Source organism: Globicephala melas, chromosome 5, assembly GCF_963455315.2.
Source record: "Globicephala melas chromosome 5, mGloMel1.2, whole genome shotgun sequence".
Taxonomy (NCBI): Eukaryota; Metazoa; Chordata; class Mammalia; order Artiodactyla; family Delphinidae; genus Globicephala; species Globicephala melas.
In genome coordinates this window covers 122,744,368-122,769,926 of record NC_083318.1, presented here as the reverse complement: position 1 = coordinate 122,769,926, position 25,559 = coordinate 122,744,368, and the positions used below count along the sequence as shown (strand labels likewise).

The 25,559-nt window shown below is 36.5% G+C and overlaps 1 protein-coding gene across 2 annotated transcripts in view; it reads right to left on the bottom strand.

Annotated features, from left to right (window-relative positions):
* The window catches only part of EIF4E (eukaryotic translation initiation factor 4E), a 118,965-nt gene that overhangs the window by 16,574 nt on the left and 76,832 nt on the right, over nt 1-25,559 (bottom strand). For both annotated transcript variants that reach the window (XM_030865628.2, XM_060299767.1), the window contains exon 3: nt 5,201-5,307. In XM_030865628.2, the coding sequence (XP_030721488.2) occupies nt 5,201-5,307 (107 nt within the window). The remainder of the gene's footprint in view (nt 1-5,200; nt 5,308-25,559) is intronic.

The following is a 25,559-nucleotide window of genomic DNA, read 5'->3' as shown; positions in this document are numbered from 1 at the left end:
GATAAGCAAAGACATGGAAGCAACTTAAGTGTCCATCAAGGTATGAATAAGGAAAATATGGTTTATATATATATACATTTTCAATGGATTATTCCGTCATAAAAATGAAGGAAATCTTGCTGTTTGCAACATGGATGGACCCTGAGGACTTTGTGCTAACTTAAATAAATCAGACACTAGACAGTAAAAACAAATACTGTATGATCTCGCTGATATGTGCAATCTTAAAAAAAACAAACCCCCAGAAAAAACACCCCAAGCTCACTGATACAGAGAACAGATTGGTGGTTCCCAGAGGCACAAGCGTGGGGGAATGCATGAAGGGGGTCAAATGATACACACTTCCAGTTGTAAAATAAATAAGTCATGGGGGTGTAAAGTACAACATGGTGATAATACTGCATTGCAAATTTGAAAGTTGCTAAGGGACTAAATGTTAAAAGTTCTCAACACAAGAGAAAAAATTTATAAATATGTATTGTGACAGATGTTGACTTACTGTAATCATTTCACAATACATACAAATATTGAATCATGTTGTACATCTGAAACTGTTACATCTCAATTAAAAATAATAAAATAAATAATAAAATTTAATTCCATCTTTAAAAAAAAATTGCATTCAGCCATTAAACATATAAAGATATATCCTAAGAAAATAATTGGATAACTAAGCAAAAATGTTTGTACAGGAATGTTCTTAATTTTGGAAAATTTTGGAAACATCTTAAGTGCCTACCAACAGTTCTCAAAATGTGGTTTACAGGCCCCTAGGGGATCCTAAGGCCCTTTCAAGGAGTGCTGATGAGTAAAAGCTATTTCATAAAAATGCTAAGACATTTTATTTTTCACTGTGTTGATATCTGCACTGATGATGCAAAAGCGACAGTTGGTAAACCTACTGGTGCCGTACACAGCAAGAATTATACAGTGGCACCAATTTGTACTAGTAGTCACTGTATCCTTTATTATCACCAACTCTCACAGTAATAATGTCAGTTTCAGTTAAGAATGCCACTGAACGGAAACCAGCAGTAAAAACTACTGGTTTCATTAAATTTCAATCTGTGTACATGTCTTTTTCTGCACAAAAAATATTTCTGCATACCAAATATCAATACGATGCTTAGGCAATTGAGTTGTAAGGTGAACTAGTTACTTTTTTCAAAGAACACCACTTTTACTTGGAAGAAGATTGGCTGATCAACCATGATTATTTCTTGAAAAATGAACAGACTGAGCCAGCTGCTAAAATTTGAGCTTTCAGGAGAAAATCAGAATTTTGGAAAGCATGTGTCACTGTGCACTTAACAATTTAATGACACTTGATGATATTTCTGATGAGTTTAGGTAGTGATAATAATTAATGTTATTGTTTTGATATCATATAATGAAAAGTGCCAATATTTGGAAGATCTGCAAACTCACTGAACCAATATTATCCAAATGACCAGAGGTGTGCATGGGTGAAGGATACATTCCAAATGCAAGATAGACCAATGGATTTTAATGTAACAGAGTAGAAAAAGTTCTTGGATATGGTTTCAGATTCTACAATTCAACTAACATATAAGAAACCTAGTATCAAAGGAAGGAGATAGTCATAATTATTTTAAAAGGCTATTAAAATTTCTCCTCCCTTTTCCAACCATGTACCTGTCTGAGGCCGTATTTTATTCTCATACTTTCTCTGAAACAACTTATCTCCAAAGACAATGCAACTATGAAGCAACTATGAAAATCCAGCTGACTTCTATTAAGTCAGGCACTTAAAAAGATTTACAGAAATACTTCCCACTATGTATTTTTTATGTATTCTTCCACTACGTATTTTTTATTTTGAATAAATTTTTTTCATAAAAATTATTTACATTAACATGCAATGGGTTAAGTACATATATAATTTTACATTTTTAAACATTTATTTTCTAATATAGCAAATGAAAATAGATAAAAATCTACATAACCAAAGCACTGTGGAATCCTCAATAATTTTTAAGAATGTAAAGGGGTCATGAGCCCAAAGAAGTTAAGATTTAAATAAAATATAAATAATATAATACATGCAAGAGACTGCTAGGCAGCTATTAAATAGGATAATTGTGTGAGTAAAATTCTCCTAAGACTGACATGAAACCCAGAAACCATGGAAGCAAGCTGGTATTTGATTACATGAAAATCAAAAACCTCTAAAATAACATAACTCCTTAGACAATGTTGAAAGACAAATGATTTGGAAATGCATTTTCAACCTAATTCCCCCCCTTGAATGGGAGAACATCCCTAATACACAATGCTTGGAAATAAACTTGGGAAGATAACCCAAAAGAAAATAATAGACAAAAGAACTGAACAGACTGCTCACAGGTAAAAAAACAAATAAGCGATTGTTTTCAACAAAAATGTCTTGAAATTTCAATAAAAGAAATGCAAATTTAAAACAATAAGACACTGTTTTCACAAATCAATCTAGAACCAATCTGACAGGCAATTAAATTTAAGATTGATGGTGTTGCCAAGGATGTAGAAACCAGTAACCCTTAAACTGTTAAGAGTCTAATAAGCTGATAAAGGAGGATAATTTGGCAATCTCTACAAAGGTAGTTAAAAGGTAGTCTTTAACCTAAGAACTCTGAAATTTTACCCTAGATATATTCACACAACTGCAAAAAAATATATAAGGACGTATACTTTATAGCACTGTTTGTAAATAGAAAAAAATTCTATATACACATTAATGTAAGCCTGATAAAATACGTGACTATATATTCATTTAATACAAGGCAGTGGTTTAAAATAATGAGTCAAAACCTGCATATACAAAGAAAAAAACTCAACAGTATGACCATCTATATAAAAAAAGTATATATATGCATATTGAAAGGTTTTGGAAAAATACAAACCAAATTTTTAACACTGACTATTCTGGGGAATGGAGAAAAGCAAAATGGGGAAGAAGGTATCAGAAAAAAGCGGAGAACTTTTACTTTATATACTTTGTACCCCAATAATTTAATCTTTCTTATAATAATATAGCTTTTTTTTTAAAAGAAAACATAATTCTGCAATATTTACAAGAAGTAAATAATGAAGAAACTACCAAAATTGGAACCAAAAATGTCTTAAAATAGTTTTCCATATGATACTATTTTACACAAGAAATAGAATTGATAAGAGAAATTGAAATCCTCACAAACTTCATTTTAGGATTTAATCAGTTTGTTCACCGATAGGACAGGAATCTCTTCTCAGATTTCACTTAAGCTATGAGGGATACATGCCTTGATTACTTCTCCCCACAAAACAGCAACACTAAGAACTGTGTTCACAGTCAAGAAGACAGAGCTAGCTTTTTATATACAACTGAAAAGATGAAAAAACATACTTTAAAAGTTTGGGTACTGCTGCTAGGTTAGCTAAATGAAATTGCCACTAATCAACATTCAACTATTACCTTTGGCACAATGCTTTCCTGAGGAAGAATTTTTACCCTTTATGGACTATTTGACCTTTGACATCTCACTCACATTGTCTAGAGAACTGCTGAACCACAGGTCTCCTATGAAAAAACTACTGAATGTGTTTGGACTATTATTTCAATAGGTCTACCATGATAACGAAGAAATGATAAAAAATAAAGGGACATAAAGGGACAACACATTTTTCAGATAAATGAAACTAAATTATAGACAGTCTCATGGGATCTTTAAGGTAAAGAGAGTAAAAGGCCTGGGAGTGGGGGGAATGAAAGGAACTGAAGATCCTCATAAGTTAATTCCTTTAATGAAAGAATTAAAGATCCTCAAAAGTTAACTCCAATTTACTTTCCTCCAGATTCTTACAATGTTTCTGAGTTGCCATTTTCTTCCCACCATCAGTTCTCAGGGAATGTGTTAATTTTCATCATGTAAGCCAGAAAGACAATCAAGTAAAAAACATAAACATACTGGGAAGTGGTAGGGTAGAGATAGGAAAAACCATATACTGAACTATTAAACTACTACACAGTAACTATGAAAACTTAACTCATCCTAAACTCTCCTCTTTTCCTCACCTAACTTCTCTTAAATACAACCAACCAATCTCCAGCCTCCACATCCCCTAGCTCTCTTTTCTCTTCACAGACCAACTTCAAATTGCCTATTCCTGCTCTATACATTTGTATACTTTCTATTCACTCTTCAAACTATGCCAATCTTCTTCCATCACCTGCTCTACTAAACTTTCTCCAATGTTAGCAAGGACTTATTGTTCAATCCAATGAACATTTGGCCTTTCTGTGGCAAATATGCTTATCTTGTCCTAAAATAAACCATCTGCTTGGTTTCCATGACCAAGCACTCTTTCCTAGTTTATACAGTTTATATGTCTATACCCTTCAAAGGCATTCTTTTTTTAAAAATTTTACTGAAGTACAGTTGATTTACAATGTTATGTTAATGTCAGCTATACAGCAAAGTGACTCAGTTATACATATACATATATTCTTTTTCATATTCTTTTCCATTATGGTTTATCACAGGATACTGAACGTAGTTCCCTGTGCTATACAGTAGGACCTTGCTGTTTATCCATTCTAGATGCACCAGTTTGCATCTGCTAATCCCAAACTCCCAGCCCATCCCTCCCCCACACCCCTCCCACTTTGCAACCACAAGACTGTTCTCTTCATAGGCACTCTTACTCAAAACTATCACCTATGGGCTTCCCTGCTGGCGCAGTGGTTGAGAGTCCGCCTGCCGATGCAGGGGACGCGGGTTCGTACCCCGGTCTGGGAAGATCCCACATGCCACGGAGCAGCTGAGCCCGTGAGCCATGGCCGCTGAGCCTGCGCGTCCGGAGACTGCACTCCGCAGCGGGAGAGGCCACAGCAGTGAGAGGCCCGCGTACGCAAAAAAAGAAAAAAAAAAAAAAAATCACCTATGTGCTAATATTCCAAGCCTCTGTTGTGAGAACTCATTTACTACTGTGCTTTCAATTACTATCAATTACCAATGAATTTCAAACCACTCTTTCAAAGTTCTACTACCTGAGTTCAAGATTCACACATAAAACTGCTGCTAGACATGGGTCATCCAAATGAAAATGGAATCCTTCACCTATCTAAAACTAGTCTCATCTAACTTTTCCCTCCAAACCTGTCCCATTCACCATTTACCTTGCGGCCTAAGTCAGAACACCTATGTGTCAGAAAGCTTACCTGTTCTGTAAAGGATGTTTAATATAGTGCTCTGGGTTAGCAACCTCCTGATTAGATTCTGTTTTCTCTTCTTCTGTAGGTGGGGGATTAGGAGTAGGGGTGGTTTCCTAGTGGAGAATAATTAAACATTATGAACTTCTTAACATGAAGAAATAACATTAAGAAATTTCTTTATTTTTAAATTTTTATTGAAATATAGTTAATTCACAATGCTGTGAAAAATTAATTCCTACGACAGCAATACGCTAAATAAATCTGAACCAATATTGTCCATATTTTTTTTAAGGAGAATGAATTAACAGCAGAAGCACTGGATAAAATAGACCACAGATCAAACTCTAAGCACCAGACTCTTCATTCTAGCATCTCTTCATTATGAGCAAAAGGTTTCTCAAATTTAAAAACATAATAATAATAATTTTGTATATTGTTACCTTCCACTTACACATTTTAATATAAGATTGTTAGAGACCATGGAAAAAAGTTGGGAAAATCAAGTACCTTTCTTAACATACTAAACACGGTGCAGAGTGGGAGTGGGGGAGATACAATTAAAGTTTGGAGAGTATATTAACTATATCACAATGACACAAACACAAAAATCTTTATAAAGTGATCAAGGCAATACTACACAGATCCTTGCTTTCATGTTACACTGTTATTATATATGGTGACAAAGTTCAGCAACTTGTCATTTTCAATTGGCCCTAAGCAAAAAAGCTGGACATTGGCTTGAACTTAAATTCTTCTAGGCTAGACATAATTGTCATCTAAAAATGTCAGGGAAAAAGGGAGGCTGGGAATAATAAGTGTTCTCCACATTAATCCATGTAACTCTTCACCCTACTGTAAATTGGTATCAACAGATAGCTAAGAAAAGGGACCAGACGCTGAAACAAAAGCTGATACAAAAAAGGAGGGCACTGAAACAAGGGTTTGGATATCAGATTTAAATCCAACTAGCAAACCAATACAGATATATGTTCACATTAACAACATTCTGTAAATCAGAGATGTATGATCTAAAAAAAAGACTTCAGGGACAGGTGATACACATTTTACAAAATAAAATACATTTTTCTTATCAACAAGACACCTCCAGTAAGTACTTTTTACTAGCCTATGAAGTCACTCATAGCAAGGGCTTTATCTTGACTTTGCTCACAACTGTAATGCCAATGATCACAACGCTACACCAATAAGAACTTACTGGCTTGATTACTTAACTGAATAAATTTAAATGTTTACACAGAGTAGTTAAGGCCATAAAATTTACACAGAGTAGCCAATGCCTTAATAGCACCAGAGCACCAATCATTTTTACCAGCATTTCCTCATCACAATCAATTTACATCTTCAAATAGATGATCATTACCAAATGCCATTCCTTACTCTACTAGCTTAAAATTAATGATGGTCTCCAGACAGAGGTAGTCTGAGTGAACAGAGAAAATAGCCAACAGTTAGGGACTGATAAGACAGGGGGTTTGGGGAACAGGGTACCAGAGAAAAGTGAGCTGCAGAGGAGTGAGCCTCAAAAATCTATGTAAAAATCCCTGAAGTCCTTGGCTGTGACTCCTAAACTGAGATGTTCGGAATGCAGCTCCGGGTAGTCTAGCAGGGAACAGCTGAGCCAAGACTTCAGAGCCTGAACAGCATCAGGAAGACTAATTCAGACCCAGCCAGAGTGGATGGTTGAAAATCCTCAACTTTCAGATGAAATCCTAGAAAGGTCACGTCCTAGGTATCAAGTGAAATACATATGCCTAACAAATCCTAAAACTAATCCGTGACAGGATCAAGGTAATCTACTGATAAATAAATTAACTGCCCCCAAGAACCAGACTCTATACTCTGGAGGAAAATAACAGAAGTGTGAGCCTCTATGAATATTATCTACGATACCTAGCAAACCATCAAACATTATTAGACATGCAAAGAAAATTTTTTATAGCAACTAATGATCAAGATATTAAACTGTCCATAGAAAGACATCCAGATAACAGATACATGATCCAGATAACTGAGTTAGCAGACAAAGTCTTAATAACTATGACTACTATGGTAAAATAGAAGATGGAGGGAATTCCCTGATGGTCCAGTGGTTAAGACTTGGTGCTTTCACTGCCAGGGCTGGGTCCATTCCCTGGTCAGGGAACTAAGATCCCACAAGCCGCATGGTATGGCCAAAAATATAAACAAATGAACAAACAAACAAACAAATAAATAAAATAGAAGATGTGGAAAAAGGATAGAAGAAACAGGAGTATTTGAAAAGGGAATTGAAATCAATTTTTAAAAAGAATCAAATAGACACTACTGAACTGCCAACTACAATGTCTGAAATTGAGAGCTTATTGAATAACAAGAAACTCGACTCAGCAGAATGTACGACTGGTGAACTTCAAAGACAGGTCAGTAGAAAATATTCAAATAATCACAGAGGAGGGGAAAACAGATAGTAAGAAATGTCAAGATGGTTAAAAAGTTCAAGGACAAGATAAGAGAGAATGGGACAGAAGGAATACAGAAAGAAAGAATACCAAAATTTACCAAATTACATGAGGGACTCAAGTCAGATTAAAAAACTGAGGCAACTCCAAGCAGTATAAATACAAACAAAACTACACCTGGGGGATTTCCCTGGCGGTCCAGTGGTTAGGACTTCGCCTTCCAATGTAGGGGGTGCGGGTTCAATCCCTGGTCAGGGAACTAAGATCCCACATGCCTCACAGCCAAGAAATCAAAACATAAAAAAAAAGAAGCAGTATTGTAACAAATTCAATAAAGACTTGAAAAATGGTCCACTGCAAAAAAAAAACAAAACAAACAAAAAACAAAAACAAAAACTACATCTGGGCACATTAGACTCAAACTACTGAAAACTAAAGGAGGCAATATTAAAAGCAGTTAGGAAGAAAAATTTTAAAAAGACACATACACATTACTTTCAAAGGAACAATAAGAATAACTGCTAACTTCTCAAAAGAAATTATGGAAACCATCAGACAACAGAATAACATCCTTGTGCTTAAGGGAAAAAACTGTCAACACTGACTGAATTCAGTGCCTAGGAGGGGACTTCCCTGGTGATCCAGTGGCTAAGACTCTGCACTCCCAATGCAAGGGTCCCAGGTTCAATCTGGGGTCAGGGAACTAGATCCCACATGACACAGCTAAGAGATTAGAAATGAATGACACGGAAAAAACCATAAAAAACATAAACACATGGAGACTAAACAATACATTACTAAATAACCAAGAGATCACTGAAAAAATCAAAGAGGAAATAAAAAAATACATAGAGACAAATTGCAACGAAAACACGACCATCCAAAACCTATGGGATGCAGCAAAAGCAGTTCTAAGTGGGAAGTTTATAGCTATACAAGCCTACCTCAAGAAATAAGAAAAATCTCAAATAAATAATCTAACCTTACACCTAAAGGAATTAGAAAAAGAAGAACAATCAAAACCCAAAGGTAGCAGAAGGAAAGACATCATGAAGATCAGAGAAGAAATAAATGAAATAGAAACAAAGAAAACAATAGCAAAGATCAATAAAACTAAAAGCTGGTTCTTTGAGAAGATACACAAAATTGATAAACCATTAGCCAGACTCATCAAGAAAAAGAGGGAGATGACTCAAATCAATAAAATTAGAAATGAAAAAGGAGAAGTGACAACAGACACCGCGGAAATACAAAGCATCCTAAGAGACTAGTACAAGCAACTCTATGCCAATAAAATGGACAACCTGGAAGAAATGGACAAATGCTTAGAAAGGTATAACCTTCCAAGACTGAACCAGGAAGAAATAGAAAATATGAACAGACCAATCACAAGTAATGAAATTGAAACTGTGATTCAAAATACTCCAACAAACAAAAGTCCAGGACCAGATGGCTTCACAGGTGAATTCTATCAAATATTTAGAGAAGACCTAACACCCATCCTTCTCAAACTCTTCCAAAATATTGCAGAGGAAGGAACAGTCCCAAACTCATTCTATGAGGCCACCATCACCCTGATACCAAAACCAGACAAAGACACTATAAAAGAAGAAAATTACAGACCAATATCACTGATGAATACAGATGTAAAAATCCTCAACAAAATACTAGCAAAGAGAATCCAACACCACATTAAAAGGATCATACACCATGATCAAGTGGGATTTATCCCAGGGATGCAAGAATTCTTCAATATACGCAAATGAACAATGTGATACACCATTAACAAACTGAAGAATGAAACCCATATCATCTCAATAGATGCAGAAAAACCTTTCTTTCAACACCCATTTATGATAAAATCTCTCCAGAAAGTGGGCATAGAGGGAACCTATCTCAACATAATAAAGGCCATATACAACAAACCCATGGCAAACATCATTCTCTATGGTGAAAAACTGAAAGCATTTCCTCTAAGATCAGGAACGAGACAAGGATGTCCACTCTCACCACTATTATTCAACAGTTTTGGAAGTCCTAGCCTCGGCAAACAGAGAAGAAAAAGAAATAAAAGGAATACAAATTGGAAAAGAAGAAGTAAAACTGTCACTGTTTGCAGATGACGTGATACTATACATAGAGAACCCTAAAGATGCCACCAGAAAACTACTAGAGCTAATCAATGCATTTGGTAAAGTTGCAGGATACAAAATTAATGCACAGAAATCTCTTGCATTCCTATATACTAATGATGAAAAATCTGAAAGAGAAATTAAGGAAACACTCCCATTTACTACTGCAACAAAAAGAATAAAATACCTAGGAATAATCCTACCTAGGGAGACGAAAGACCTGTATGCATAGAACTATAAGACACTGATGAAAGAAATTAAAGTTGATACGAAGAGACAGGGAGATATAGCATGTTCTTGGATTGCAAGAATCAATATTGTGAAAATGACTATACTACCCAAAGCAACCTACAGATTCAACGCAATCCCTATCAAATTACCAATGGCATTTTTTACGGAACTAGAACAAAAAATCTTAAAATTTGTATGGAGACACAAAAGACCCTGAATAGCCAAAGCAGTCTTGAGAGAAAAAAACGGAGCTGGAGGAATCAAGACTCCCTGACTTCAGACTATACTAAAAAGCTACAGTAATCAAGACAATATGGTACTGGCACAAAAGCAGAAACACAGATCAGTGGAACAAGATAGAAAGCCCAGAGGTAAGCCCACGCACCTATGGTCAACTAACCTATGACAAAGGAGGCAAGGATATACAATGGAGAAGAAACAGTCTCTTCAATAAGTGATGCTGGGAAAACGGGACAGCTACATGTAAAAGAATGAAATTAGAACACTCCCTAACACCATGCACAAGAATAAACTCAAAATGGATTCGAGACTTAAATGGAAGACCGGACATTATAAAACTCTTAGAGGAAAACATAGGAAGAACACTCTTTGACATAAATCACAGCAAGATCTTTTTTGATCCACCTCCTAGAGTAATGGAAATAAACACAAAAAGAAACAAATGGGACCTAATGAAACTTCAAAGCTTTTGCACAGCAAAGGAAACCATAAACAAAATGAAAAGACAACCCTCAGAATGGGAGAAAATATTTGCAAACGAATCAACGGACAAAGGATTAATCTCCAAAATATAGAAACAGCTCATGCAGCTCAATATTAAAAAAACAAACAACCCAATCCAAAAATGGGCAGAAGACCTAAATAGACATTTCTCCAAAGAAGACATACAGAGGGCCAAGAAGCACATGAAAAGCTGCTCAACATCACTAATTATTAGAGAAATGTAAAATCAAAACTACAATGAGGTATCACCTCACACCAGTTAGAATGGGCATCATCAGAAAATCTACAAACAACAAACGCTAGAGAGGGTGTGGAGAAAAGGGAACCCTCTTGCACTGTTGGTGGGAATGTAAACTGATACAGCCACTATGGAGAACAGTATGGAGGTTCCTTAAAAAACTAAAAATAGAATTACCATAAGATCCAGCAATCCCATTACTGGGCATATACTCAAAGAAAACCACAATTCAAAAACACACATGCACCCCAATGTTCACTGCAGCACTATTTACAATAGCCAGGTCATGGAAGCAACTTAAATGCCCATCGACAGACAAATGGATAAAGGAAATGTGGTATATATACAATGGAATATTATTCAGCTGTAAAAAGGAACGAAACTGGGTCATTTGTTGAGATGTGGATGAATCTAGAGACTTTCATACAAAGTAAAGTAAGTCAGAAAGAGAAAAACAAATATCATATATTAACACATATATGTGGAACCTAGAAAAATCGTACAGATGAACCAGTTTTCAGGGCAGAAATTGAGACCAGATGTAGAGAACAAATGTATGGACAGCAAGGGGGGAAAGCTGCGGGGGGGTGGGGGTGGGGGGGTGTGATGAATTGGGGGATTGGGATTGACATGTATACACTGATGTGTATAAAATTGATGACTAATAAGAACCTGCTCTTTAAAAAAAAAGTGATCAAATGTGTATCATTGGAAAGAAGCAAAAATAGATCATGTTTACTGTCTAAAAATATATATTTGATTTTTGAAAAAAAAATAAAAATCAACAGAAATTAAAAACTCACCTTTGACCTTACTGAAACCTAGGATCCCTCTCCTGATTTAACTACTGTTTTATTATGTAGCTTTTAAAGACCTTTCCTAATGCAATCATATGCTTCTGAATGTTTGAAAATATTAAATATTATTTTGTTTTATTGAGGTGGATCTTTTCATATGTATGGATACTATATGTATTTCTGGAAATTGTTGCACACAGTTTTATTCTGTCTCAAACTGTATTTTAATCAATGCAAAAAGTTGAAATATTATAAAGAACAATGCTTGGAATACCATATATTTTTTCTTTGATATTTTTAATTGAATTTTTAATATGTAAAAGTCACTTAAAAATGTTAGTGCCAGTTTGTACCAGCTTTCTAGCAGACAACTGGGTAATTGGAAGCATTGATGTCCAGACTCTGTAATTCTCAAAATCCTTGTTGCTTTGGGAATGTTTGGACTTTATTAAGTTGATGACAAGATAAACTGTTATTCACTGCATATTATTACACAGACATATTACTGACTTTATTACTCTATTATTAATAGTAGAATTGGCATTTTTACAATAAATATTATAGGGATTCATGTTAAGTAATAAGAATTTTCTTCTGGAAGCAAGATTTTTGAAGCAAATTATGATGTCATAGAGAGAAATTATGTAAATCATTATATACTATCTTAGAATATTGAGATGCTGAAAGGTCACTATAAATAGTGTCGTAAATAAAACTGTTCACTTTCTCTAAAAAAAAAAGAAAAAAAAGAGTTCGAATGCTGCAACTAAGGATCCCACCCGCCACAACAAAGATCCCACATGCCACAACTAAGACCTGGCACAGCCAAATAAATAAATAAATATTTTAAAAAAGAATTCAGTGCCTAGGAAAAATATCCTTCAGAAATAGCGAAGTCAAGTCAGACTCACACAGACACTACACAAACACACTCTCACACCCAAGGTCCAAAGTAAGAGGAACACCAAAGGAAAGTTTCAGGCTAGAGGGAAAAGTTCCCAGACAAGAGAATGGAAGTGCAAAAAAGAATGAAAAGCACTGGAAAAGGTAAATGTATGGGTAAACATATGAAAAACTATGAACAGTTTAAAGGAATAATAATAATGATGCCTTGTGTAGTTTAACATAATAATGACGGTCCTACCAAAGGACTGGGTATATATGGATTTGTGAGGTTGGATGTGTGAATAAAAGATACTCTTCCTGGGACATCCCTGGCGGTTCAGTGGTTGGGACTCTGAGCTTCCACTGCAGAGGACACGGGTTTGATCCCTGGTCGGGGAACTGGGATCCCACATGCCTCGTGAGGTGCTCAAAAAAGAAAAAAGATACTCTTCCTCCCAAACTTAAGAAATAATGCAAATTCTCTTATTTACCTAAATTAAAAGACAGGGCTTCCCTGGTGGCACAGTGGTTAAGAATCTGTCTGCCAATGCAGGCCACACAGGTTCGAGTCCTGGTCCGGGAAGATCCCACATGCCGCGAAGCAACTAGGCCTGTGTGCCACAACTGCTGAGCCTGAGCTCTAGAGCCTGCGAGCCACAACTACTGAAGCCTGCGCACCTAGAGCCCATGCTCTGCAACAAGAGAAGCCACTGCAGTGGGAAGCCCGTGCACTGCAACGAAGAGTAGTCCCTGCTCACCACAACCAGAAAAAGCCCGCGCGCAGCAACAAAAACCCAACGCAGCCAAAGAGTAAATAAATAAAATTTAAAAGAACTGGCTACCATCTTTAAAAAAAAAGACAAATGATAAGTAAAACATATTCATAAGTTCACAATCCTCATTACAAACCATACTTTCACAGCACATATTTACACCTTTTACCTCAGCAGCATGTAAAAGACAATCACAGTATGAGTAATTACAAGTTTCATAGGGTACAAAATGTCACTTCCTAACTCCTTTAGTACTTTCCTTTCTTTTCTCTTATTCTACTCTTTTCACCATTAGGAGAATGGTGGAAAGCTTAGATGGTATCAAAAGTCTCTAGATATATAAGAACTAAAAGCAGGTAATAACTCAGAAAAAAATATGTTCACTTCCTTAAAAAGTGTTCCTTTGAATTTTACATTCTACATTAGCTGAAATATTAGCCTTATATTAATAATATATAATTTGGGGGTTTTCCTGTAACTAAAATAAATATAGCTACTCATCTTTAAATGATTGTGTAGATGTATGAGTTAAGTATACTAGTTTAAAAACTTAGTCTTTGCTTTTAATATTATATAAACGTACTAGATTACGACAAATGCTCTAGAACACTGAAAAAAATGTTTATTAACCATAAACAATCTTTTCAGTATTTGAAACCCTTTTTTAATATAAGTGTAGTATTGATGTTTCTTTTTTAGATTTTTTTTTTCCCTTGGCCACACCGTGAGGCATGCGGGATCTTAGTTCCCTAACCAGGAATTGAACCTGTGCCCCCTGCAGTGGCATGCGCAGAGTCCTAACCACTGGACTGCCAGGAATTCCCATCTTTTTTGGCCTTTTAAATTATTATCTACAGTTTAATAGATGTTTAAATTTTTAAACTTATTTGAATTTAATTCCTCTTAATAAAGCAAAAGTGATTAATAGCCAATTGTTTCCGTGACAGAATAAAAAATACTCAAATACTCTACAAAAATACTCATTCACATGGCACAGACCAAATCTAGTAAGATTCAGAATCATTTTCATGATGGAAATTACTTATGAAAACATTAATATTAAAAATCATGTATTTAAAAGGGCATATTTTCTCAACACAAATTTTCTCAGGTCGTACTTTGCTATGGTCATATACTTATCACAACAATCCATTCATAATCAATAGAAATTTTTTTAATGCATGTACTTTTTAATATTTATTTTTTGGCTGCACTGAGTCTTAGTTGCAGCACGCAGGATCTTTCGTTGCACTGTGCGGGCTTCTCTCTAGCTGTGGCATGTGGGCTTAGTTGCCCTGGGGCATGTGGGATTTTAGCTCCCCAACCAGGGATTGAACCCGCACCCCCTGCATTGGGAGGCGAAGTCTTAACCACTGGACTGCTAGAGAAGTCCGCACCCTGTAAACTTTTTTAAAAAAATTATTTATATTTTATTTTTGGCTGTGTTGGGTCTTCGCTGCTGCGCATGGACTTTTCTCTAGTTGCCGTGAGCGGGGTGCTACTCTTCATTGCGGTGCGCAGGCTTCTCTTTGCGGTGGCTTCTCTTGTTGCAGAGCATGAGCTCTAGGCACATGGGCTTCAGTAGTTGTGGTACATGGGCTCAGCAGTTGTGGCTTGTGGGCTCTAGAGCACAGGCTCAGTAGTTGTGGTGCACGGACCTAGTTGCTTCGCGGCATGTGGGATCTTCCCAAACCAGGGCTCGAACCCATGTTCCCTGCATTGACAGGCAGATTCTTAACCACTGGATTCTTAACCACTGCACAACCTGAGAAGTCTGCCACTCTGTAAACTTCTTGAGTCTGCAATTATGTTGCCAATTACTGCAAAGGAAAACATTATTTTTGTTTGAGACTACTCAGACATGCCTTATTATAAAATCATTTCCTGTCATTTCTTTCAACTTGTTTTATTTTTTTGTTTAAAATCTCTTAACTTTGAAATAATCAGGATGCTTTTTTTCTTATTTTCAACTTAGATAAAGCAAAACAAAAGTAATAGCCATGTAGGATGTTATTTTAAACTTTCAGATTAATTCTATGGGGGTGGTCTATTCTATGGGGAAATTCCAATCCCCTATACCTTTTTTTTTTGTGGTACGTGGGCCTCTCGCTGTTGTGGCCTCTCCCGTTGCGGAGCACAGGCTCCGGACGCGCAGGCTCAGCAGTCATGGCTCACGGGCCCAGCCGCTCCGTGGCATGTGGGATCTTCCCGGACCGGGTCATGAACCCGCGTCCCCTGCATCGGCAGGCGGACTCTCAACCACTGCGCCACCAGGGAAGTCCCCCTATACCTTTTGAATCCATGGTAGTATATACAATGAGAAGTAATATCCAGAATGATGGCCGTGCTATATTAAATTATTCGATCAGGGACTTCCCTGGTGGCCCAGTGGATAAGACTCCGTGCTCCCAACGCAGGGGGCCTGGGTTCAATCCCTAGTCAAGGAACTAGATCTCGCATGCCACAACGAAAGATCCCTCACGCCACATCAAAGATCCTGTGTGCCACAACTAAGACCTGGTTTAGCCAAACAAACAATTAAATAAAATTCTTTGATCAAAAATGACTTATAATTATGGACATATGCCAAATAAGAATGATGAAATACATTTTTAAAAGAACCCTAGAAAGGAGAATTCTCTGACAGTCTAGTGGTTAGGACTTGGCACGTTTATTGCTATGGCCTGGGTTCAATCCCTGGTCCGGGAGCTAAAGTCCCGCAAACGGCTCGGTGTGGCAAAAAAACAAAACTTTCAGGTCAATCCCGAGTTAAGCATAAACATCAATTAACTATAATAGATGTTCAAATTATTCATTATTTGTCTTAATTTGCTAAATATTTATTTTTGGCTGCATCGAGTCTTCGTTGCTGCACGCAGGCTTTCTCTAGTTGCGGCGAGCGGGGGCTACTCTTTGTTGCGGCAAGTGGGCTTCTCTTGTTGCGGAGTACGGGCTCTAGGTGTGCGGGCTTCAGTAGTTGTAGCAAACAGGCTCAGTAGTTGGTGGGCTCTAGAGCACAGGCTCAGCAGTTGTGACACATGGGCTTAGTTGCTCCGCAGCACGTGGGATCTTCCCAGACCAGGCTCAAACCAGTGTCCCCTGCACTGACAGGAGGATTCTTAACCACTGTGTCACGAGGGAAGCCCTGCTAAGTACTTTTAATATAAATTGACTTTAAAAATAAAATTAAAGTATTTTGAAATTATATCTCCTCTTAAAATTCTTTGTAAGGCTATTAACTAGTTAGGTATCTAAGACTTAGGATCACCAAAAAACAGGTCGGAAGAGGAGTACTATGGGATACTTGTAGCACCAACTTCACAAAATTCTCCCTAAAAACCCTTAACAGGTGTTTTCACGGGATATGTTTAAAATGGATTTAATTAGATATTTTTTAATTATATGAGATCATCAAAGAAGCAATAAACAAGGTTATCACATTACATGGGAACTTTTTACAAACTTGTCATTTTTATGGTTGCTTCCTACAGAGCAGACAGTAAAATAGTTTTAAATTTACACTCAGTTTTTTGTTTTTTGTTTTGGCCACGCCAGGCGACTTGCGGGATTTCAGTCCCCGACCAGGGATTGAACCACTGCCCTCCACAGTGAAATCGCAGAGTCCTAACCACTGGACCACCAGGGAATTCCCTACATCCAGTTTAAAAACAAAATTCTCTACTGGGAAGTCCCACAACATCCCTCTACCTACTCTCTCAGCTTGGTGGTCTCCCCCATAAGCAATTTTCTTTGGAAATTACTTTTTAAATATCCATGTTTTATCAATACTTCTAGGTTCGAAAATTACCCAAACCAGGAAATGCTACTTTAAAAGACTATGGCTACTCTCAAGCCACCACAAGGAGAAGCCCGCACACCGCAACAAAGAATAGGCCCCCGCTTGCCACAACTAGAGAAAGCCTGCGCACAGCAATGAAGACCCAACGCAGCCAAAAATAAACAAATAAATATATTTTTTGAAAAAGTGAATTGAGAAAAATATTAATTAAAAAAAAAGACTATGACTACTTTCAAAGTAATCAAATACAATTTTAACCTAAGAAACAATCTGCAAGTGAAAAACCACTGTTTTTCAAGGGGGTAGAATGGCGAGTAAAGCCATGAGATGGTACAGTGTTTACCAAGAAGACAGTAATGAACCAGGGAGTCTGAAAGTGAGGGTCCATGAAACCAAAGATACAGCTAGAATGGTAGGCTGGAGCAAGACTGTAAAAGGCCTCAAAGGTCAGGCTAAAACTGTATCTTTCCACATGTAAGCAATGGAAGCCACTAATTAACAGGTCAAAGTGATTAAATACAAATAACAAGTAAGGGAATAGAAGAGACAACCAGTTTAAGTACAAGTTATTAAACCTGGTTTTGGATTTGCTGAGTTTATGAGATTCAAATAAAATTGTATGGAGGGGGACAATAAATTAAGAGCTTGCGATTAGCAAATACACACTACTAGACATAAAACAGATAAACAACAAGGTCCTACTGTATAGCACAGGGAACTATATTTAATATCTTGTAATAATCTATAATGGAAGAGTATGGAGAAGTACATACATACATATATTAAACTGAATCACTGTGCTGTACACCAGAATCTAACACAACGCTGAAAATAAACTGAATCTCAATTAAAAAAAAATTTTTAATGTACAGTATAATTTCGTGGTCCCAGGGCTAAGGAGCTGTCACACCAATAGAAGAAAGTAAAGTTGAAGGGGAAGAAATAAAGTCGAGCAAGGGTGGGACAAGTCTAACAATTAGCTGCAAAAAATTTCAAGCAGTTTTACTGCATTCTGCAAAAATCAGCAAATGTGTCAGTCACAATTATTAACCATGTGGTACAATCTTAAGAGTATAAAGCTAGATATTTCCCAGACGTAGCATCAGTTCTGTGGGGTTTTCTCTAATCTGACTACAAAATTTAGATTCCTTCTAGCCATGTTCAAATCTACACTGCTTAAATTCCAAAACCAAGGTGCACTTTTTCCATGGCTATGAACATTCAACATTTCTTAGCAACCCTTGGCCCTAACACACAAACTATCTCTTGTAGAAATATAAGGAGCCTTCCCCTCATGACAACCAATCACCTAAGGCTTCATTTGAAATGCACAAATACTGGGAGCTCCCTGGTGGCCTAGTGGTTAAGATTCTGGGCTTTCACTGCCTTGACCCGGGTTCAATCCCTGGTTGGGGAACTGAGATCTGGCAAGCTGCACGGCACAGCCAAAAACAAAAAAGTACACAAATATCAATAGTTCCCTGGCACTAAAAATGGTTTAAAGCACTCAAAATCAGACCTTCTGCAGGTTCTAGTCTACAACCAAGTTAAGTATAGAAATGGAAAGTAAACATTTAGAAATTTTATGGTAATTTGACAGTATATTTATGTCTGTTCAAACTAATAATATAAAATTCAGGCTTACATTTTGTATGCCTTTTTTCATCTCTTTATCCTATTGTTATCATTTTACAAAACATTAGATTGGAAATTGTTTAAAAACAAAACAAACTAGTTTTCTACCAAAGTATGAGAGACACTGGCTTAGATTACACACTCTGGAGCCATGTTACCCAGGTTGTAATCCCAACTCTGCCATTCACAGATATATGGTTTGGTGGGGCAAAACACCATAGTACCAAATAACAGATAACAATATTATTGGTAACCCATCTCCAGTAGCACTTCCTTATATTTCCCCTTCCTTGCTTCACTATTTTTTAGCTGAATGGCAAAGACCATTTGTGGCTTTAATAAAAATGTAAATGCTATTATGGCCAAGGCAGCTACAATTATCTCTACCAGTTACTAACCCAACATTTCAGTAAACTGAAGGCATTAAATAAAGATATGAAATAATGAACAGAAGGGTGAGCAAAGTAAGAACAGGAAAAGATGGTAGTGTTTTATGATTTTTAAAGTGGTTAACACCAATCCTCACACTTCTACCAAACTATGAGTTTTTACTTGATAGGTAACATTTACTAAGCAGTTACTAACAAGCAACGGGCTGCATATTTTTATATATGTTATTCAGTATATTCAATCTTCACAATACTGTGAAACTACTACTCTCTCCACTCTTCAAATTTAAGCCCTGGGAAGTTAACAAGTCTTATTTATATTCTACATTTTATTGCAGGACTGTCAAGATTCATAGCTAGGGATACTATGTGTCCAAATTTTACCTGTTTGTCGTTTCAGCATAATTATTATTACTAAAACCCTGGTTCACTCTCACAAGTGCCCAAAATTGGATAATAAATTGTATATTGTTACCAAGGTACTCTTTCCAGGCAGCATAACCCTACAGTATGTACTATGCTTTGTACCACAGCCTCAGGCTCAACACTTTCACTATCTTCCAAGTGCATGCCATTGCCAATAAATTAGAACAAAGGCATGAATGGTACACTTCACTCTTCAAACACACACACACAAACACACACACACACACACACAATCCCACTACTAGGGGAAAAAGCAAGTAAACACCAATGATTGATTATACTGATTTTATATTATGCAAGACAGTGTACTAAATGCCTATGTGATCAAAATATCTTAGAAATACAGGTAAGCATATATAAAAGCTACCTTTTATGGATACAAATAATTAACTCTAAGAAGATTATTTTTTAATACAACATATGTAAATAGACTTCAGGATACTTTACTCTTCCTTTTAGTATCCAAACATTCAGTTCCCAGGTCTCTTTTTAGTAAAGATACATTTCCCCCAGCACTCTCCCATATGTAAATTAGTATAATTAATTAACTAGTACACAAAAACAAATAAAGCCTCACCACCTGCCTTGTAAGGAATGAAAAAAAATCTGGTGTAAACAGTGAAAATTATCACAAATAATTAAACCAACTGTTTTCAGTGTCAGTTTTCAAATATACCTATAGTAAAGGAATACCAGCTAATCTGGCATCACTCATCAGGAAAAGTGCAGCTGTGGATTTTGCAGGTCTTCTTCCTTGTCTGTAATAAAGGATCAAATTGGTGACCTTTGTGCCATAAACTAAAAAGTCGAAGTAGATAAACAACATATGTAGATTCAGCAAATACAAACCTTTTAAGTTTAGAACACTGCTCAAATGGAGAATTTATTTTTCATGTAAAGGACTGTGAGATCCCATATATCAATTCTGATTCAAGACAGTACTTTTTAACATTCCTTTTTACTAATATAATATGACACCTAAACAATAATATTGAAAGCTGAGGTACAGAGGGAAGAGCTTTGACCATCTGCACAAATTGTGTTGTGTCTAAAAATTACGACAAAATTTAATAGCTGTTCAATTAATTATTTAAGTAATAATAATGTAATTATCTGACTAAAACTGATGACTAGCCCTAGACTTTTAAGTGAACAGAGTTAAATTTGCTATGCTACAGCTAAAAGTTTGTATTTCTGGATAGTCAGCAAATTACACTTAACCACATTCTACTAATAAAAAAATTCCTATAGCTCACATTTGAATTTCTTATCTTCTAGAATATAATTTTAAAACTAGAAAGACTTGTAGGCATCTTGTTACATTTAAAATAAACTAATTCCTAAAGGAACACTAATATCTGTCAACCAAATTACTCTGCACATCTTAATGTAGCTTAGGGCAAGACTACAAATTCAGGAAGTGTGACAGAGACATAAGAAATAACAAACATGTATGATCAAGAATGATGAGATTAACAATAAAATTTAAATGTCAATACTACTTAAACCAAAGGCTACCAGAAGATTCACATTTTTTAAATAACTAAGGAGAAATTTATATAAGTTGAACATTATACAAAAGTAAAAATTAGTGCTTCAAAATAACATTAAAATGATGTTAGGACAAACATTTACATTGCACAAAATTATATTGGTTCCCGTAACATGATGATTTCTATTTCATTCATTCTTTGAAGATTTATAATTACAATTTGAAAGGCAAACATTTTAAAGAATTTAACTGCTGCTTCTTTTAAAGTTTATTCCTTTTAAAACTTTGAAAAGCATAACTAAAATTTAATGATACTGGTTAAATATTTGTTTAAAAAAATCAATTTTAGGGACTTCCCTGGTGGCACAGTGGTTAAGACTCCACGCTCCCAATGCAGGGGGCCCAGGTTCAATCCCTGGTCAGGGAACTAGATCCCACATGCATGCTGCAACTAAGAGTTCGCATGCCACAACTAAGGAGCCCGCCTGCCACAACTAAGACCCGGCGCAATCAATTAAAAAAATAAATATTTTTTAAAGTCAATTTTAACATGTCAGCTAAACAAATAAGCAGTTTAATTCTTTTTAAATTCCATGTGTTAGTTTTTTTAAAGTTCTGTAATGTTAAAAGTTAAAATTTCAATGTAAACTATGGTTTAATAAGAAAATTAGATTTATCCTTTTATTCTCCAAGTATTTAAACCATTTTTCAAAAGAAATCAACTGGGCTTCCCTGGTGGCGCAGTGGTTGAGAGTCCGCCTGCCGATGCTGGGGACACGGGTTCGTGCCCCGGTCCGGGAAGATCCCACATGCCGCAGAGCGGCTGGGCCCGTAAGCCATGGCCGCTAAGCCCGCGCGTCCGGAGCCTGTGCTCCGCCATGGGAGAGACCACAACAGTGAGAGGCCCACGTACCGCAAAAAAAAAAAAAAAAAAAAAAGAAATCCACCAATATTTCTTTAAAAATTAGAAAACCAGGTACTACACTGTTTCAAATGTCCCCAGGTTTATAGAGTATGACTATATCCTTTCACTTAAGTTAATGAACCATCCAAACTTCCAAATATAAAAACTTCTATATTCTTTAACCCAGTTATACTTTTAAGAGATTTCTTCAAAGGAACTGTCAGGACAATAAAAACTTTATATATTTTATATCAGGAAGGAAAACTAGAGGCAATATATATATTAAAAAATACGACCAAAAGGTAACAGATAAATCATGGTGTTTATAATATAGGCACTAGAAGTGATGTTTGGAAAATCATTTTAAAATGTTAACATAAAAGTAGAAAAAAGATGTCAGGACTGAATAATGAGAACTTTACTTTTGTGGGGGAGGGCACTTTATTTTTAATTTAACCAGTCCCAAATAAACGTGGTACATCCAGACAATGCAATATTATTCTGCACTAAGAAATAAGCTAACAAGCTGTGAAAAGACATGGAGGAATCTTAAATGCATATTACTAAATGAAAGGAGGCTTAAGAGACTATCTACTGGGTTTCCCTGGTGGCACAGCGGTTAAGAATCCACCTGCTAATGCAGGGGACACAGGTTTGAGCCCTGCTCCGGGAAGATCCCACATGCCACAGAGCAACTAAGCCTGTGCACCACAACTACTGAGCCTGCGCTCTAGAGCCTGTGAACCACAACTACTGAGTCCACGTGCCACAACTACTGAAGCCCACGTGCCTAGAGCCCGTGCTCTGCAACAAGGGAAGCCAACACAATGAGAGGCCCGCGCACCACAACGAAGAGTAGCCCCCGCTCGCCACAACTAGAGAAAGCCCGCAGGCAGCAACGAAGACCCAACACAGCCAAAGAAATATATAGAAAAATCAAATAAATATATAAAAAATAAAATATTAAAAAAAACTATAGACTGTATGATAACTGTATGATAAGAACTATAATTCTGGAAAAGACAAAACTACAGGGACAGCAAAAAGATTAGTGCTTGCTGGGGGTTAGGGAGGAAGAGGGATGAACAGACAGAAGATTTTTAGGCAGTGAAAGTACTCTGTATGAAACCTATAATGCTAACTGTGTTATTCCACATGTGTCCAAACCTACAGAATATACAACACCAAGAGTGAGTCGTGATGTAATGTACAGACTTCGGGTGATAATGACATGTCAATGTAGGTTCATCCAGCGTAACAAATGTACCTCTCTGGTGTGGAATGTTGATTGTGGGGGACACTGTGGATGCTGGGGCAGGAGGTATGTACCCTCCTTTCTATTTTGTAGTGAACCTAAAATGGCTCTAAAAAAGTCAAAGGAAAAGAAATAGACACAAAGAGAGACATGGTGAGAAAAAAGAATCCACAAACAAGTAAAATATTAACCAGAGAACATGTTGTTGGGACTGCAGATTATTTTTTCTTCATACAGAGCTAAATGTTCCAAATTTATTGTAACAAAATTATACTGAAGCCCAAAGATACAGAGACTCTACTCCTGGACTGTTCAGTCTGTTCCAAAGATGTCAGTCCCCACTTGCACCAATATCACATTTTTATAAGTTACCTTTGTTGAATAATGTTTTTTTCTCCATGTAGGGCAAATTCTCCATTCCCCTTTTCTCCTCCAAAAATTTACTGCTAATTCTCATTTGTTTATTCTTTCAAATAAACTTGCAAACTTTTTCTCTAAAGGGCCAGAGAGTAAATATTTTAGGCTGGTAAACTTCTATCACTTATTCATTGTTTTGTTTTACTTTTTGAAATAAAAACCATTCTTGGGACATCCCTGGTGGCACAGTGGTTAAGAATCCACCTGCCAATGCAGGGACACTGGTTCGATCCCTGGTCCGGGAAGATCCCAAATGCCGTGGTGCAACTAAGCCTGTGCACCACAACTACTAAGACTGCGCTCTAGAGCCCGCAAACCACAACTACTGAACCCGCGTGCCACAATGACTGAAGCCCACGCGCCTAGAGCCTGTGCTCCGAAACAAGAGAAGCCACCACAATGAGAAGTGTGCGCACCGCAACGAAGAGTAGCCCCCACCTGGCGCAACTAGAGGAAGCCCATGACCCAGTGCAACCAAAATAAATTAAAAAAAAAAAATCTTAGCTAGCAGGCCACACAAAAGCAGCCCTAAGGCCAGCTTGAGAACCCCAGCATAAAGTGTAGCTTCCCAATAAGAACCTGCTGTATAAAAAAATAAATTAAATTTAAAAATTCAAAAGAATAAAAATAAAGTGTAGCTTCCCACCCCACTGGCAAAGATTTTGGCATTTTGACTCAGTTTATACTGAATTTACACATAAAATTCAGGAAAAATTAACATCTTTCCAACATTAACTCTTTCAAAAGCAAATTATGTGATTAAGTGATTCTTCACTTATTAAAGTCCTCCACTGTAGTTCTCAGAGCTGTACCGCTTTTATTTATGAATCCTGCAAACTAACTGTTAGGGTTTATAATTCCTGGGCACTTGAAGGCTCTGGCATTTGGGTATATGAATGCTGCAAAGAACTTGCTAGGTTTATTATTCCTGGCGTTTTTTGCCTAAAGAAAAACTAAAAAAACTACCACTAGAATGCAACAAAAAGTTACTTTTAAAATGTGGTAATAAGTGTTAGTTCTTTATTTCTTTTATATTCAGTAATCCAGTAACTCTTAGGTTAAGAGAGAGGTGGGTTAATCACTCAAGAGTGCATGGCACATGATAGACACTCAAATGTTTCAATAAATAAATGGTTCTAATTCTGTTCCCTCTCAAAACCCCACTAAAACTATAGTAATTTACCAAAAAAAATAAAATAAAATAAAAGCCCACAACCATGGGAAGAGCAGAGAAAAAAGAACTGGAATGTAGATGGAAAGGGCTAAGTAATCAATATACACCTTAAAGTCTCCTGGCAGCACCTTTCAGAACTGGGAGTGAAGGAAGGGAGTAAATTAAAAAGAATCCAGGGAAAGTTGTTCGGGAAATAACTAGATCCCTCCATCCCCTCCCCCTACTCCAAGTCCCTAGGCTTGCTGCCATAAGTTCAAAAATAAAAAGAAAAGAAGCAATTTGGAGGTAACAGACAGGCAGGGAATAGAAAATGCCTTTAAAAATATGTACCTATATATATCCTCAAAAGGATGTTAAGATTTTGCATGCACACAATTACAGGAAGCTATAAAAATGAACATTCAGAAGACCAGAGAGAGAGAACATCTGGAAATTAAAATTATGAAGCAGAAAAGGTTGGAAAATAAATTTCCCAGAAAACCAAACAAAAAGAGATGGAAAATGAGAGCAAAATTTAAATGAGAGTGAGAGTGCATCAGAGCTCGAAGACACTAACGAACCACTGCAGTAGATTCAATATCTGAATAACTGTTTCAAAGAGAAACGGGAGAGGAA